The following is an 18,158-nucleotide window of genomic DNA, read 5'->3' on the forward strand; positions in this document are numbered from 1 at the left end:
TAATATTAGCACTTTATCTAAGAAAACCATGTAAAAATCTTTTTTTTAAAAACTGTTTTAAAAAGATATCACAGTCCTGACAGTATCCCATAACAGTGTCACCATGATAGCATTACTCCAGTCAAATCGCCCCAGCTTCGGCTTTAGCGCCTCTGCTAACTGATGCTTGAGGTGACAGGAGGCTTATTTCCGGTTAATTGCACCTGCAATTAACGCTCCATTGTGAAACACAGAGCTGTGTTCATGTCCTCTTCCCTCTGTGTTCCTCTGTTTATATTGCTTCTGGTCATCACTCATCTCCATCCGTCCTGATTACTCAGTTAGCTGGACACTACTGGCGTCTCTCAACTTTTTTCCCCCATCAAAGAGTCACTTCAAACAACTGATGGAGGACAGAGAACAGAGAGGGGTCTCTCTCTCTCTCTCGGTTTATCTGCGAGCAGGTAGAGCGGGGGAGCAAGGTCCCTCATTTGTATCTGTCAAGGTTGATTAATGATATTTCATCCTCTCTGTGTTCTCCTTTTTCTTTTCCGTTGCTCTCTCTCTCTCTCTCTCTCTCTAGGTTTTTTTTATACACCTGCTTAACGTGGGAGCAGGTTTGGAGTGGGGGTGTAACTTCATTTAGTAGGACATGTCATGTTTGTGCATGGATGTGGCGTCGCTGATCTCGTATGTGTTTGCTTTACATGTGCTATGGCTTATAGGACACATATACAGCGTCCAATCGTGTCAAGGATGTGATGCTGATTCATTAACCTTTCCCTCTTCACACACACACACACACATGAGCTATCGTTTTACTGCAGTAGCTATAAAGCCCCCACCATCTACTGCAGTCCAAACAAGCAGCATCTCTCTCTCTCACTCTCTCTCTCTCTCTGTGCAGGTCTGGTTGTCTCTTCTCCTTGTGATGACTAAATCACTTCTGGGTTCCACTGGATCTTTCCGGTAGCCGTCAGCCGTGGAATTGATGTCTTCACAAGTTCAAGTTTCTCAGTTGCAGTAAAAAGAGCCGTCATCATACACACATTTCATTTTCATTACGCTGCAACACAACCCCATGTTTTTCACTGTAGGGGGTTTGTCCTTGGCCATTTCACACACACACACACACACACACACACAGAGCAATTAAATGTCAGGATTCACTTAATTAGTTTCAAAAGGAAGGTGAAGATTAAACCAGCTCTCTCCTGATCATTTTTTTGAACAGCGGCCCATTGCTGAGAAGGAGCTGTGTGTGGATTAAACACGTATTTGATTAAAAACTATTTGATTACTTCCTCTATTTTTTTTTTCCTCTCACAAGTCCATTTCTTTGCTCGCTGCCTCCTGAGCCCCCGGTGGATTTGCAGGAGAGAGCGCTCACACACACACACACACACGAGCACCGCGTCGTACAGACGAGGACTCGGGACTGATTACAAAAACAAATTAATCTTTATTCAGACGGGAGTGCAGTAAATCTCGACAAAACACAAACAAGTATTTACAGTTCCATAATCGTGTGTAACAAGAGCAGCATAAAATCCTCTGCAGGAGTGCGCCTGGGCCTTTTCTTAATGGCTGCACAGCGGCGTTTTTTGTGCAAAACTGATTAAAAATGCAATCTGATTACGAGAGCTCGCATTCGGGACTAGAAAGCAAGCCGCCGTTTCTCAGGTGCAAATGGATTTAGTAGAGGAGGATTAGAAGACATCCAGTCCTCGACACGCTGCATAAAGGGGTTTGAAGTGACTGAACGGCAGGTAGACAGGAGCGAATGGGAAATACCTGAAGAGCACTCGGCGGTAACGGAGGAGCGCTCGGCTGTAAACCTGCCGGCGATGTTGATTCGAGTGAGAATTGCACGAGTGGAGTGAGCGAATTAGACCTGGCGGGACCGGGTTTATCCTTAATGCAGCGTGTAAGACGACTGGACAATAGAAATGTGTGTCTGCCTATTACACGGCACGGCCCCGCGACCGACCGGATCGATACGACATCAAAGCTCATCATCAAACCCGACTCTCAGGCACTGAAGTTCGTCTGCCTTTCGACAAAGAGGCCAGAGTGCACTTCACTAATGGCTCATTGCTGACTATCAGGAAGTGAGGAGGATGAGGGGAGGTGATGAGCTGCAGAAGACTACAAAAGCAACCTAAATCTTCTGTGATGGATAATAAACCATCGGTTTTAGTATCTGAGCCTTGTTTTTTCTTTTTAATATATTTAACTCGTGTTATTGTTTCTGCAGAAGCACCTTAGAGAGGGATACAATACAACAAACGCTCCACATTAGCCTAATAATAGACAGATATTATAAATAAATTATTTAATAAAGATAATGTATCATCGTTGGTGGTGAGGAAGGAGTCTCCAGTGTCAGTGCTTTGTGACAGTTATGGTGTAACTTTTCCGATAGTGAATCATGTTCTGAAACATTCTGTAATAAATTAAGAGTGCTGTTGTTTGACTGAACGTGATTGGCTTAGATCTGGATCTGTGTTATGACCTCACAACCTAAGTGTTGTATTTCTTTAAACCAGACAGCTCCAGACATGAGCATGTGAGCCCTTACTGCTGTTCCACAGCGCCTCAGCTGTCGGCCAGCCCGTAACCGATAACGTCCTCAAAGTCCTTGAAGCTGACGTGTCCATCTGAGTCGTGGTCCACATGTCTGTCAAGAGAGAAAATTCACCCGGTTACTGGCTACTCACGGAAGAATCTCTTCAGCCAAACACATTATAACAGGCCCGATGGTTATTTCCAGCTTTAGAAGCAGATAAAGCTTTATACCCAGTCCTGTAGGCGAGAGCGTAATCTTGTTAGTTGATGGATCTTAAGTGCGAGTGCACAGAAGCCTGAAACACTGGGAAAGAGCCAGAATGCCACCAACACACAACAACAAAACACTCCAACAGAGGCGGAACACTGAAGGCGGTATTGAGTGACTGTCGGTGACGGATATTAACTCGAAGCGGAGAACAGGGAAACCAATAAACACTCGGTTTCCTTTCTCAAATTCAATATGGCACCCTGTCTTTAAATTCGATACTTGTCATAGTAATCAGTATCAATCTTGTAAATGCTAGCTGTAGGCCTGTGGCACTATTCGTTTCAGTGATTTTCAGAAAAATTATTCAGAAATGTAGGACAAATCCAGCCACTGGAGCGTTAGCATGACTTCAGACCAAGTCTACAATGACTACTTACAAAACACTCAATTTTACCACAAAAACCTAAATCAGTGGACGAGATGTGATCCAAGTAACAGTAAGAAAACAGTAAGAGAAAAGTCTGGTGTGATGCTTAGTAAACTCTACTTAAAATCAGCTCGCCTGGTTTCTATTGGCTGATCAGCCGAGGTGCATTCACAGGTCGAAATCACCTAGATAAAGTGATCATAAAGCAACGGTACTAGCTAACAGTTTCATCTGAACATTGATTATTATATGATTATGATGGAATAATTGGTTAAGGCTCTGGGTCATTGACCGGAAGATCAGGGTTCAAGCCCCAGCACTGCCCAGATGCCACCTTTGGGCCCTTGAGCATAGGATGCGTACAAGGATGCTGTCTCATAGCTGCCCCTGTGCTCTGTGATATGCAAAGAAAAGAATTCTGCTATAATGTCTGCGAGGCGATAATAACGACTTCTTGGGGAAGTAGGTGTTCTTCTTAGGTGTTTGACTACTGATCAAAAGGTTGCGAGTTTGAATCCCAGGTCCACCAAGCTGCCACTGCTGGGCCCCTGAGCATGGCCCTTAACCTTCAATTGTATAAAATGAGATAAAATGTAAGTCGCTCTGGATAAGGGCGTCTGCCAAAATGGCAGAAATGTGAATAAATGCGAAACCTTAAACCTAGGTTCCGAAATTCCCCAAAGCTCATGCGGAAACCACAGACCCGTTAACACGTGTGGCACTTCAATGAGCCGATGCTTGACTTATTTCACATCCTGATGGAGGTCAGGTTGACCTGACTGGGCTTTTGATCAGGATGGAAGGTGATTCACGTGACAGAAGAACAGTCCAGGGCTGGGGGGACATTTTTACTGTTTACAGTGCAGGAGAAAAATCCTCACAGCACGCCTAAACACAAACCGATTGATATTTCTCCATAATAAATACGTCTAGCTGCACGTTATATTACTGTGGTACTATAAAAAATAAAAGAGCATCTCAGGTCCAATGCAATGTTTATCCTAACACATACACAGTAATGCACAGCTATATTACAGCAAATCGATTACAGTGCTAAGCATGTAGCATCATGGACAACTAAGTAGATATTAATGTGCTGAAGATATAGAGCCATGTCCAGAATTAATGGCACCCTTAAAGAGAATGAAGGAGTAAAATACTTAAAATTGTTGCATTAATGGAAATGTCATATGATAAAAATTGTTCCTTTCTTCTCAGTATTGTGGATCTTGAACTTTGTCATGTTTCATGTTTCTCTGGGGTATGAATGTGAATAAATTACATTTTTTCTCTAAATTGTTGAACTGCACATGTTATGAAACAGATATAAAACACAGAAGCCGCTAAAAAAATACTATTAAGCGCAGTCAGGGTCATAATGATGATTCAAAAGTTTCAAAGGAAGTTTATCTGAAAGAGGACACGCTATCACAGATGAGGCACAGAAGACAGACAGACAGACTCCTTGGACTGTGTGTAATGTTGGCATGTTTACTATGATATTACAAACTTAAAGCTCTCATTAAAGGTCCTGTACAATCTGGTGCTGAATCACTGAAATTGGACGAAGTGTGTACGTTTAAGCTCAAATGATTATTAATTTATCCTGCAGGGTGCCGACAGTTCTGGAGCCGAGTATAGTGAGATCGTAGTGAGAATGTGACTCAAATGTGTCTCGGTTTGTATGAAGCCTCATGATTCATGATTGCCACGCTTTCCAAAATATTATGGTACGCTGTCACGTTGCCCTGTTTGTTTAAATTGATCAGTCACTGAAGTTCCCCAGTCTGCTTTCCTCGACTGTGTGTGTGTGTGTGTATAAAATCCAGTCTTACAAGAGTAGGTCAAAACTAGGACACAGAGTATGCAGAGATATGGAGATAAACATCAGCATGTTGGGCCTTGCATGCCTGGATCCAAATTCAAAGTGACTTGAGCCAGTGTCCAGACTTATCACACACTCCCAGAGCCATTTCTATAAAGCGCAGCTGACTGAGAGAGCGGACGCTCGATTACATCGTCAGATGAGCGAGGATGAACGAGCAGATAAAGATGATGCACGAGCAATTGCATCAGTGTGGGAAAAGAGCGTGTTAGAGAGCACTTTTTTTTTCTTCTTTCACTCACTGCCCACTTCCTGCACAGATTAAATTGAATGGAGTAAATAGCTGAACTGGAATCTCCTATTTCCTGCTCATTGGATCTTTCTTCCTGTTCAGCCGGCACGTTATCGCACGAATCTGAGACCATCGTGCTGCGGTATTTGATAAGCCTGAGTCCGTGCTGGGAATTAACTTGGACGGTGTAACTAAAGGCAGAATCGATGTGGATGGAGGCTAGGAAGAAAAAAAAACAAAAAGTCCCTCATCCAGACTGTGAGGATGTTCTTCGGGAGCTTGTGTGTTTTCCAGTCTCGCTCTCTCGCTAGGTGATTTCTCTATTACTCCGAGCGGCAGACTGATGGAGTGCGAACCCAGCAGATGTGAGGGAAATTTGGTAGCAACAGGGAGGAGAATTAAAACAACATTAGGCATCCAGTAACTGGAAAATCACACTTTCCCGTTCCGTGCTGGTGAATCTCGTTCAAACGGTAGTGCACTAAGGACGTAATTAGATTCGAATGCAGCCCTCCCTGTGGAGGAGGACCGCCGGGACATCCTCCGTGTCCGTCTTCAGACCCAAGCCCCTGCGCTGTTCCATCAGAAATCACCATCCGGTGCTCCGGAGCTGTCAGAAGTCCATAATCACAAAAACGTTGCCATTAAAGTGGGATTGGTGGGTGTATGAGGAGGACGGTGTGTGCTGAAGCGATTAAGCGATGATGGTGGCCGCATCACATACCGGCGTGTTTGACTGACTGGTCTGATATTAACACTGAAGCAACACGTCAAGTCGCCTGGAAAGTTGTCAGATCGGTAAAAGTGCTGGAGGGGCTCTGCTGTCCCCGCTGTCTTTACCATGTTGAGTGAATACACACACACACACACACACACATTGCTGATTCTTTGGGCTGTGCCAGACATCATTTCCACAACACTGTCATTCAGCGACTGTCACCACGCTAGACTCCTTCACTGTAAATTAAATTCGACTGACCCATTCAAGTACAGATTGATTTTACAAACATTCAGACATTTTTTAATAGTTTGGCTAATATAATTCAAAATATGTGGTTGAGCAAAACTACAAGAATTTCCCATCACTGTAACTATTAATAAAAAATAATAATTCTTATAAAAGTAGCTATGCTCCTCTAGTTTGAGATCCACTCCTGTGTTCAGTGCTGCAACCTTTTAATTCCTGATGAATATCTTGTTTGGGGAAGCGATCTGATTAGAATGAAATGATCATTAGTTTTAAGTAAAAACTTCTCACTCTGTTGTCAGAGGTCTGTGAATTTGAATCCTGGTGAGAAATCTTCAGCCATGTGTGGCCGGTAAGTGGACTGGTCTTGTCGATCACAGCGAGGCTAGCCAATCGTGGCTGTCTGTGAGTTCATGTATGTGGAAGAGGACAGACAGAGCGTGAGTGTGTTACTATGCCTGTGATGGTGCATGAGCAGAAGTTGGTGACATCACTAGTTATCTTGAAAGAAGCACATTTCAGTCACCACTGGTAGCTATAGTGTGTTATGGGAGAGGAGGTTAATGGGCTAATGACCTGGGAGTATTTCACAGGTTTGACAAGTATATGTAGATATCGATGTAGTGGAGAAACAGGATGTTCCAGACAAAATTTCTTCATCAGCAGGGTAACTAAAGTGCTTCTGATTATACAGGAAGTGAAACCAGTGGTCAAGACACAACATTCAATTCAAAAGGTCAGAGAGTGTAAATGAGCCATTTTTCCCTGTTTTTCCCTGATGTATCCTCATTCCTAAGCTTTTCCTCATTCATCAATCCATAACTAGCAATGCAGAGGGTGAGGTCAGCAATGTTCTGTCCATTCCGTCTCACCACTGAAAGACATGGAGAAATTCTTCATTCTCATGGCATGAAGGTACATGAAGGAATATTCAAGAGTGCTCCAGGTTTAAGTCGACAAATCACTCACTCCTGACAAGCAGGTCTTTAGAGTTATTTTGCCCCGTCTGTATAAGAAGAGCTGAGAACTGAGAAGTTCAGTGAAGAAGGGAATCAGTTCAGGATCATCCTTTAGGAATCGGGAGTTTACGCGTGACTTGTATCATATCACTGTATGATAACTGAGCATTCAGGCTTGGACTCGGTGCCCAGTGGGGTATGGACAGTTCCAGATTAACAATAAATTCAAAAAGCGATATTATAAATATATACAGGCGAGATGGAACCTGAGTAAAGACAGAAGCCGAAGCACCAAACCTTCTTAAAGCATGCAGGATTCCTGCTGAGATGAGAACCACTACAGAACTGTGGGCGAGGGAGGAAAAAGTGCTGGGCAATGTGTCCTCAGCAAAAAATGTGTTGGACAACCCTAACTGAGATAAATATTACTCGGGCAATGTGTTGCTCTCGCTTCTGTGTACCAGAATTCCCCTCGGGAGGATGCAGCAGTCTTCCCAGGAGACAGAGCTGGGTAATGACATCATCAGCGTGCACCAGAGGCACAGCTATATTAATCTGAGTGCTGCTTGCCTGATTTTTCCTCTTTTTTGTTTTTTGTGTGTTTTTTTTTTTTCAGAAGGGAGCGGTGGGAAAAGAGGCATGGCAGAACCCGAGCGCTACTCTGTCATTGTCAGAGGAAGCACACTTAGCTCCCGTACTGACGCTGCAGAAAAGTGGGGGAAAATCTGCTTGGCTAGTTCCACTCGCATAACCTCTTCACGCTAACACTGTGTGCTGAGCTTTATGGCTGGGAGCATGTGTCCAAATTGTGCTGTGAGACAGTAAATCTACAATATCTGCTACTAAAAAAACAAAGACGTAACATCTGGTCTTGGAATATGTTCGGATGTTCCGACTTCGGGACGTGACGTGTTTGGGTTTGCAATTTTCTTTAACGATAAATTGGGCTGTTTGTGAATAACTGATAAGAATCTGTGACTTCAGCCAATATAAATAAAACGTATTGAGTTGTTTAAGACATTTTAAATGTCACAACACTGAGGTAGCTGCGTGTAAACATTTTGTGAGCTGTTGATAGCTTGTGTTCTTAATCTTAATAAAGAACATCGCGTGCTAAGATGCATGCAGAGTGATAAGTGTGAAATCGTAGTTAATTAGCATACGCTAAACGTTCTCTGTAATCGTGGTAAATTCAGATCTCAAAGAGACTTTCGGGAAAAAGGCTTTTTTGAGTAGAAACGCTCCATAAATCTCATCGATTTCCCCGTTCAATTCTGCTGTGGAATTTGAATGAAAAGTCACGGGTCTCGACTGTGGGGCGCAATTTACAGCAAGTCTCAACACCAAATAGCCTTCAGGTTATTAAAGAAACGTAAGAGGATGGATTTTATTTTTCTGTCGCTGCGGTCGACTCTATAAGGATTTTAATTTACGCACACAATCTCTGCTCCTGAAGTGAATGCGCTAAATCACACTGCAGGTGCTAAACTGGCACGTTTGCATTGACTCCGCCCTTTATATCAAATTGCACATTCAGACAAGATTGAATCCTCTGTTTCAGATTACATATCTCACGTTTCATCAAGTGACCCCCGTTGTCCTTTTACTATTTTGATCCTGCCGAGGGTGTGCGTGAGCTCACGTACGTGCACCGTTCATGTCTTCTGCAGCTGAATGAATCACAGACGCTCAGCGATTGGACGCGTTTCTCTGGCTCATCACCGCAAATTAAAATGGTGGGAGGTTTGTTGGGTTTGCATATGGCAGTATGGCATGGGGACCGCACGGGCAATCTAAGACGCTCACGATTGCACAGATGAAACCATTCCACTCCGGCAGACTGGGAGCCTGTGGGAAAGCAATCGCGCCGCTCAGCCGTGCTCTGATTGTGTCTTAATTGGGACGCTTCACATCTCTCATAGCGCTTCTGCTTTTCATTCCGCCCCCCCTCCGTTCTGCCAGGAGAAGGGGTGTGAGCTGCAGTCACCGTGTTCTCACCGCTGATGGATGGAGAGCCGCCTCGCCACAGGAGAGATGTTACGGCTACAGCCTCTTTTTCAGATTAACTAAATCTCCCTCCGTTAAAAAGCCGAGCGCCGTGCTGTCATGGCAACCTCTGAAAGCATCGGTGAGAGTTGTGAAATGTGCAGCAGAAATGTCTTTGCTGCCTGTAGCCTCCAGACATGATATCGATGGTGTTGTAATGGTTGGCTGCCTTTCACCTGCCCGTGCTACCTGCTGAGCCTACAAACGAGTCGCGTTACACCGCCTGCGTCTATACGTCTAACCCCAGAGCGTATACATATTATCCTGCCTAAACACACACACCATCACCAAATCTGCTGTTCTGCACTGTTCTTTACAAACACAGCCAGTCGACAGAAGGCGTGATTAGGACTCACAGCTTTTTATACAATATTATGTATCCTATAGTGTCTAAGCTATATATATATATATATATATCCATACACAATACATGCAGTGAGGGATATATATGCACACAGGCTTGCAATTATCCACTCAGCAGCGGAATGCATGATATCATGCAGATACAGTTCAAGAGCTTCAGTCTATGTTCTATCAGAACTGGTAAAAATATGTGAATGTAAATGAACTCAACTTGTAAATGAATTTATATGAATGCAAATGTTGTTAGTTTGAGAATTTCAGACTAGAGTTTACTCAGAATAGTGTAAAAAAACACCCGTTTTTGGCCAGCTACGCTAATTCAAATAATCACTCTTTACCTCCGTGGTGAACTGAAAGCATCTCAGAATGCACAAAAACCTAAGAAGGATGATATACAGCAGCAGAGGATTTTACATCAGCTTCCCCTCCTGTAAGCCAAGACCAGGACTAGACTCTGCAAAAAGACTACAAAGTGTTTTAAATCTTATGGCCAGTGAGTGGACACGTAAACAGATTTGTTATAAGCAATTTCACAGTTCAAAACTGTTTTGAATTTTCAGGCTAAATGACCTTTATCTCACTTAGAGCTCAGAATTACCTAACCCCCTTTTTTATCTTCTATACAAAGAAAGAACACGTATGCAGTCACTTTCTTTTTCTTTAAATCATGTTCTAGGAGAAGTCCAGGGAATCAGAATGCATGTACGGTTTATTCGAATGTTATTATGCTTTTATGTACACAAATCATTTTATGACTATGTCAATATTCTTCATTGTGGAAAAAAAAAATATCTATATAAATTGACGGTGTACTAATGTTCACTCTGCCCGTCTGGCATTTTATTACTTATATTACTAACTCACTAAATCATACTGATATGCCTAATAATTCTAATAATGCATAGCATTTTTTGTTCCCTTTTTGCAGTGCATTTGCAGACCTGCTCAGCGTCCATCAGGGACCAGCCTAATTCTTAAACATCCTGCAGAAAACACAAAGCTGCACATCTCTGGAGAGCGAACGTGCCAAACAGCCAAACACGCCTCCTGCCAAGCCTGCACAGGCGCTCCCACGTGTTCATGTAGAAGAATGGACTTCAGACAGTGTGTGTGCACTGATACAAAGACAATCAGCTGTAATCTTTCCACATGATGCAAAGACATAAGGTACAGGAACACCGGAGGCAGAAAGTGACGTGGAGCTGCACCGACACGTTCTCAGCACAAAGCCACAAACGCGTAGCTAGCACTTATAAATTAGAATGTGCTCACGGGGAGGAAAGATTGATGACTACGCCACGCGCATCTCATGACTCTAAGACTCTGCTGCTTAGTTAATAAGGGATCGCAGCGCCTTTTCACATCTGCACACATCCTAGTTACTGAGGAGGCAGGTTTTTAAAGGGAATTAAAAGAGACGTCTGGGAGACATCTTCAAGGAGCTTCTGGGCCAAACGGAGGATGAGGCAGTGTGTAGGCCAGGGTTTGCAGGTGGTAAATGGATTATGAAACTGGCAACGCTACCACGCGAGTGAATGGTGTCTGCTCCAAGGCTTTGGATTTCAAATAAATGTTTGCAGCCTCCTTTGGTCTCAAAACTCCCAACAACGATTTCTTTGAGTATGATGGGAAGCAGTCGATTTATTTCAAGGCGGCTTTCGTCCCGAAAAGCCGTCATATGCCGGCGTCTGGGTTTGGCAGCACTGTCATCTTTGGGAGTTTTCATCATAACTCCTGGTCTTATTGCGAAGACACTGATATTCAATCATCATCTGCTCCCGGAGATTCAGTGTTTATGCTACTCAACTATTTATCCCACTTTATAAGACGAGAGAAAGAAAGAAAGAAAGAAAGAAAGAAGAAGCTCTTTACAAAACGCCAGACTCATCATCAAATTTGCTCAGTGTTTAATCAGTGTAATGAGAGAGAGAGAGAGAGAGAGAGAGAGAGAGTGAGATGGTTTTTTCTGTAGTCTTTTCAGACCGACTCGTTCCTCCTCCTTTGCCTATTGACACTTTGGCTCTATTCAAACGCTCGGCTTCTTTAGCTTCTCACGGCACTTCTTCTCAAGCCTCCACAATAAAGCCTCTTTAATGGCATGTGCGTCTCGGTGCTGACAAGCGGCGGCATTCACCTATACAAACCGTACAGAACGTGCAATGAGCGCTGATACAAACTAGTGGTACTGAATGGTACCATGCCAGTATTGTTCTTTGTCTGGCTCGGAACACAGAGCACGCAGGACACAAAGGAGGCGAAATCTAGAATGCTGGAGTAATCAATCTTATTTTCTGTCCCCAGAGGGACACCACCTGCTGCTTCATGCCAAGCTGCAGAATATCTGGGAAAGCAGGGTGCATTCCTGAAAACCGGAGATGCTCAGGGTTTTCGCTCATTTGCATCGTATTGAATAAACGTGTGGATTTGAGGATCTCACAATGTTCAGTTCCTTTACAACGTTCATTAAGGATCATCGCCATATGTTTCATCCATTTATAGTTATTCATAATGTTGTTGAATGCCCACGAATGAAATTCAACTTCAGGCATAAATCCTGAAATGTGTGGAAGAAAATATGAAAGAGACCCAACAGAAAGTGAGAAAAATCTCCAGTAAAAGTAGGAGAGACTCTCATGGTCATGGTCTCTTTCCCATTGTACATAAATGCTAATAAATTGCAGCAGGATTCATTGTCATATGCTGACATCACAGCTGGATGGTTTTATTTCCACCATCACCACCAACACTCCAGTCCACATTAGTGCCAGTTACTCGCCTGCTACAGAACAGAACTAACTCATGAATGGTTTAGTAATTAACTGATGAGCTGGATCGCCAGTCGGATCATCATTGGGAGCTGAGGAGATCCCTGAGAAGCGACAGATAAAAACACAGCCTTAGCCTTTAAATGAGCAAATCAGAGCATCAAAAGCACATTCATCATGCCTGGCAGAGTGCCATGTTCAAAAATCAAGTGTAAAAGCTTAAAAAACCCAGAGGCGAAGCACGTGTTGGGCGCAGATGAGAAATCCAGAGCAGAAATGAGGTTCCATATGAGGAAGCCCTGCTGGGGATGAAATGACCCCGCTATTGAGGAGGTAAGGATGCCGCCGTGCTACGCAGCGCCGAGGACTGGGGCTCGGCTGCCTGAGCCGGGCCAGTGGGCTGATGGGACGACACCGGGGTTCCACGCTCCTTTCATTAACACTCCATCTCGCTCACCTGAGGGGAGCCGAAATACCAAATCAAATATACATAGCGGGGATTCTCTGAGCGCACCTCGCGGCCTCGCATGCGCCCCGAATCGCGACCATGTGCACTATTCAACACGCTCTTAAGATACACGCATGCTCCAGCTGTGTTCCAGTTGCATATTCAAATCACACACATCACAGGATTTTCCCTGGGAAGGAAAGCATGCTGGTCCTGTGTTCTTGTAGATGTGGCTGAGAAGGGAAGGAGCTCTCTCTTTTTTTGTGTGTGTGTCATGAAATATGCCTCTTTGCTTCTTTACCGAGCCCCAATTTCTTTTGTCACACACCGCTGGATGAAAGCTCTTCATGTTTTAAGGAGGCCCGCTGAGAGGCGCCACATGCGATTCTGTCAGAATCAATGGAAATGCACTGTGCTGATGGGGATTTGTGTTTTTAATTCGATTTCTCTGTGCTGTCTAGACACTAGCTCAAAGACTGCACTAGATGTGCACTCCTGTTGCTTTGAGTGGTGATATACGCCACCCTGCATTGCTCCGACTCTGACAGATCTCCCTGAGCATTCAGAAAGAAAGTCTAGAAGATACGAATCAAGCAATGTCCTCCGATGGTCTACTAACAGACTGCGAAGTCTGGGAGGTCTCGTGGGAACTGGGCAATGGCCACGCCATGTTAAACACCATCTCCAGGGCTGTTTTGCCTCTGAGGCGGACAGCATTCCTAATTCGCGCCATTGTCTGCACACATTCGTGCCGCCGTTTCACTCCTCCCCCTCAAAAAGTCAACACATGCTGGGGAGGAAATTCAAATGTGGAGCATTGCAGTAAATGTCAGGAACAATGTGGGTCTTTGAGATCAGAGATGTGAGCGCGGGGGCTGTCAAAGATGAGGACCGCCGATGCTTTCAGATAAGGGTGTCCTGCCACCCGTGGGCTTCGTGACATGACCATCAGGAGAGCACATGAGAGCTCAAGAACAACTAACAAGCCATGCTGATGTAAAAAAAAATCAATAATAATAATAATGCCAATGCAATGACTTTGTATAAATAGATATTGAATGTTTAGAGCAAAAACATGTCAATCTGCCACAAAGAATTTTAACCAGAGTGATGTTCAATAAAATGAGACGCGGAATCAGTTCAGAAAAGTCAAAAGTTAAAGAAGCTTTATTGTCACTTCAACCATATATAGCTGATGCAGTACACAGTGAAGTGAAACAACGTTCCTCCTAGACCAGAGGTGCTACACAGAACACAGACAAAGTACAGTGACGCAGACAAACATAGAGCTATAACATAGAGAGAAAAAAATTAAGCTATAATTTAAAAATTTAAATTAAACTAAAAAATTAAACTATACTTAAGGTGCAGTCTTTAAGAACTAGACATACAACAGAAGTGCACAGGAAAACAAGACAAGACAAGACAGGACGAGACAAGACGGTGCAGACAAACAACATATAGGCCGACTTTGTGCAATGAACAAGACAATGTGCAAAGAACAGTGTATACAGTGATTGCAGATATTAAAGCGACACATGTAAACGGGATTAATATAAATATATATAAATGTAAATTGACATGTGCGTGCAAACAGGACAATTTAGTGTGTGTGTGTGTCTGACTATGTCCAGCACAGTTCAGTTCTTTTTTTTGTGCGTGTGTGTTATGTATTTGTGTGTGTGTCCGTGTCTAGCACAGTTCATTTCTCCTCTGAGATCAGATCTTGGTTGTATGTGTGTGTGTGTGTGTGTGTGTGTGTGTGTGCGTGTGTGTGTCCAGTTCAGCTCAGTTCTCTGTTGAGATGCCTGATTGCCTGAGGGAAGAAACTGTTTAACAGTCTGGTTGTGCGGGTCCGAATGCTCCGGTACCTCTTACCGGATGGCAGAAGGGTGAAGAGTGTGTGTGAGGGGTGTGTGGGATCATCCACAATGCTGTTAGCTTTGTGGATGCAACATGTGGAGTAAATGTCTGTGATAGAGGGATAGATGTTATAGAATTCTTTCAGAAGAAATATAGAAAGCCATATCAGAAGTCTAAGGATGGAAATTCCTGTTAAATACTAGATCCTGTATTCAGTTCAAAATATAAAAGTTGATATAAGATATAAAGGCATGCTCATAAGGAGTTTTATCCATTTAATACATTTGACTGAAGATGTCATGGAAGGATCCAAAAACAAAAAGTGTAATGAAAGAACTCCTGGTGGTCAGATGAACGCTGTTTTGAGGCACTGCTTGGAAGCTGCCGGTTCCAGCTCTTACTTGAAGTGTGGATGTTAACTTCGCTCCCTGGACATATCAGTGTTCATTTTGTTCCTCTTCATTTTTCCCTTTTGTTTTTGTTTACACCCACAAAAAAAAAGAAAAAAAAAAGGCGTGTGATTTCTGCAGGCGCTTTGTGCAAAGAGCTGAATAAACGCCATGGAAATTCAAGCTGACTTCCACTCAAATGCTATTGAGATAATCTCTTTCCTAATCATTTGCACAAGCGGAGAGAAATGACTACAGAAAAGAACTCGGAGGTTCCTCTTGATGGAGGGAGCTGCTCGAGAGGCCCGGTCTCTTTTCAGATACTCTATCCTCTCTTTCTCTCTCTCTCTCTCTCTCTCTCTCTCAGCAAGTCAAGTGTTTGATCTTGCTAATCTGACTTAATGGTGAGTGGATATATTACATTTTATTCTAATGGCTCTCCAAGAATAAAAAATAGCAGCAGTGCTCCTTTGGGCTCAGGTCCAACACCATTAACAGTCAGGGACGACGAAATCTTTAAACAGAAAAAAAAATCTATATCTCTGGAATGAGCATCTGTTGGAAATCAAAGTGTCCTTGAAATCAAATGGAAGAGGAACCGCTGAAAGGGAGCGGAGAGGACCTGAGGCGCCCCAGAGAGCAGCATCAAGGCCTTCATGTCGCCGGGAGAACATTACACATGCCCTCTGACTGCTGTCCCACAATTCTTCTGGAAGAACACATGCCATTTCTTTTTCAAGTCAAACAGAAAGAGCAAACATACAAACACAAACACACACACACGCACACTTATACACACACAGGAAGTCATGGTTTTCTTGACTTGACTTGAGATTCAGACGAGGACATGAGCGGTGATAAATATTTGGACTGAGTGAACGTCACAACACAGTGAGTTGAGGAAGAAGGGCCGAATGAGAGTGGTTGAAAATCTGAGAAATGCCTCAGCTACAGATACAAGGGTTTTGTTGAGGGGAATTTTAAAAAAGAAAAACAAAGGCACCCGAGTCGGTCTCAGTGTTGGTGTTTGTGCTGTCACATGACCTGGCAGTTAGGACACAAATGAGGGCAGAATGTGCTGCTTAACAAATCCCTGAACATTTTATTTAAAAAACTGCTAAATAGACAGTGTGAGATAATCATTAGTTCAATTTCTTCTCGTTAATGGCTAAGAAACTATTAAATCAGCCTTAACACCTTTAGCCTCATTAAAGATGCTAAGGTCAGGTGGTGCAACAGAAAATCGTTCAGCTTTTCACCCAGAGGTCACAGGTTCGAATCCCAGAGCCTTGCTGTGTGGGTGGGAAGGGGACGGGCTCTGTCTGGCCTCTTAACAATTACAACGACACTAGACAAATGTGGGTGGATATGGCGCGCGTGTGTGTTACACTGCAGTTTGAGTTTGAAAAGCTAGTTGAAGAGTGCAAACTGACCAAGACCAAAGTAGAGAGGAACTAGTTGGGGAAAAAAACATACACGAAGTTAAAACTAGCACACAGAGTTAACACTTTCCCTGTAAGAGTCTTTGCACTGCTTTATTCACTAATAATAAAGATGTAAGTACATGAGGAGTCAGGACACAAAACTCGGCTTGATGCAGCTGTGAAAATGCACTGTTATTGATGTTACTGTTCAATTTACTACACAAACTGGGGCCTGGGACACGCCCACTGCGTGAAACGTGGATTGGGGATTAAAAAGATGATGTGACGTAGTGGAGAAGCTCAAAGAGCTCTGGACGATATAGGAAATGCAACTTCAATACAATAACATGTTGAATGAAGTCATTATTGAATAAAGGCCTTCATGTGAAACAAGTAAATGGGATGGAGGGCTTTAACACGGATCACGTGATCTGATTTCGCATCTGGTTTCGAGAAAAAAGACAGAAACATAATCTGCAGACTCTATGTTATATCTATGTATATCTATGTTATTCCGACTGTTTATTACACTGTATGAGAGTCCTTATTGCTTGTGTTTACGATGTGTGTGATATAATCAGTGTTGCCAGATCTGCTTAACAAATCCTGCTGATTTGCAGATGTGGCAACCCTGCTTGTATCACATCAGCTCTTACACCAGGGTTCTCAAATGGTCTGGGATGTTTGTTATGAAACAAAAAGCTCTAGAAGAAAGAATAAGGAAAACTTTCGGGTGCCACATTGATGGAATATGAAGTCAGAGGCACTTCCCTTTACTCAACCCCTTTTTCCTGCCTCTGAGCTTCACGGATAAAGTCTCGTCAGTCAGTTATATACGACAGACGTAATAAGAACGTCTCGGTTTTAAGCAGAAATGTGAATTTATATATTTGATTCAAATAAATCTATATTTTTTGAGTTGAACAGTGAGCCTCCTGAATCCTTGTCTCCACTCGGCAGAGGTGGCTCAGAGAGCGGTATTGGATTGAACAGGACAGACAACAGCACAATTTCCTAATAAAAAGACTTGACAAGCCGGGTCACAATGGAGAATTAGAGCCACAAAAGCCGATGATGGATATGCTAAACATCCCAAACAAGCCCCTGGCCTCGTGTTAACCGCCGCCTTCTTCTCAAACATATTTACATTTTCAGCACAAATGGAAATTCGGATATGGCACAGAGGGGGTAAACAGGCCCTGCTAGAGAAAAACACAGCTGATTGAGCCCTTGTCTCATCTGATTACAGGTTTTATATATCAGCGACGAGAAAGAGAGAGCGGCTAGCACCGAGCGCTCGCGGCTCTGCCGCTCAGCGGAGCAAAAGCTGAGGGATCCTGCACTGCAATTCATTCATTAGCATGCTAATTACATCCATTCAGAAAGGAAAATATCCAGAAATACCCAGCACCATGTCAGGCGGCAAGAGAAAGCAGAACAGAAATCCGTCTGCGTGTCTCTGCTTAGGGCTGCTGGTGCCTCCTTCATGTCAGATTTGGAGCTCTATTAGCAACATCCAAACAGTTTTTGAGGGGGCTGCAGAATGACGGGCTAATATTTGTTAACCGCTCGGCTCTGATAATTTGACAGGATGTGATTAGCGCCCAGTGTGAATGAAGTCGGTGCTCAGAT

The 18,158-nt window shown here is 43.5% G+C and overlaps 1 protein-coding gene across 3 annotated transcripts in view; it reads right to left on the minus strand.

Annotated features, from left to right (window-relative positions):
* Nucleotides 1–2,507: 2,507 nt before the first annotated feature.
* efcab11 (EF-hand calcium binding domain 11) overlaps nucleotides 2,508–18,158 on the minus strand; it is a 48,302-nt gene continuing 32,651 nt past the window's right edge. For all 3 annotated transcript variants that reach the window (XM_058398255.1, XM_058398253.1, XM_058398252.1), the window contains one exon: nucleotides 2,508–2,659. In XM_058398255.1, the coding sequence (XP_058254238.1) occupies nucleotides 2,578–2,659 (82 nt within the window). In that variant the 3' untranslated portion in view covers nucleotides 2,508–2,577. The remainder of the gene's footprint in view (nucleotides 2,660–18,158) is intronic.

The sequence above is a fragment of the Hemibagrus wyckioides genome, linkage group LG09, assembly GCF_019097595.1.
Source record: "Hemibagrus wyckioides isolate EC202008001 linkage group LG09, SWU_Hwy_1.0, whole genome shotgun sequence".
Lineage (NCBI taxonomy): Eukaryota > Metazoa > Chordata > Actinopteri > Siluriformes > Bagridae > Hemibagrus > Hemibagrus wyckioides.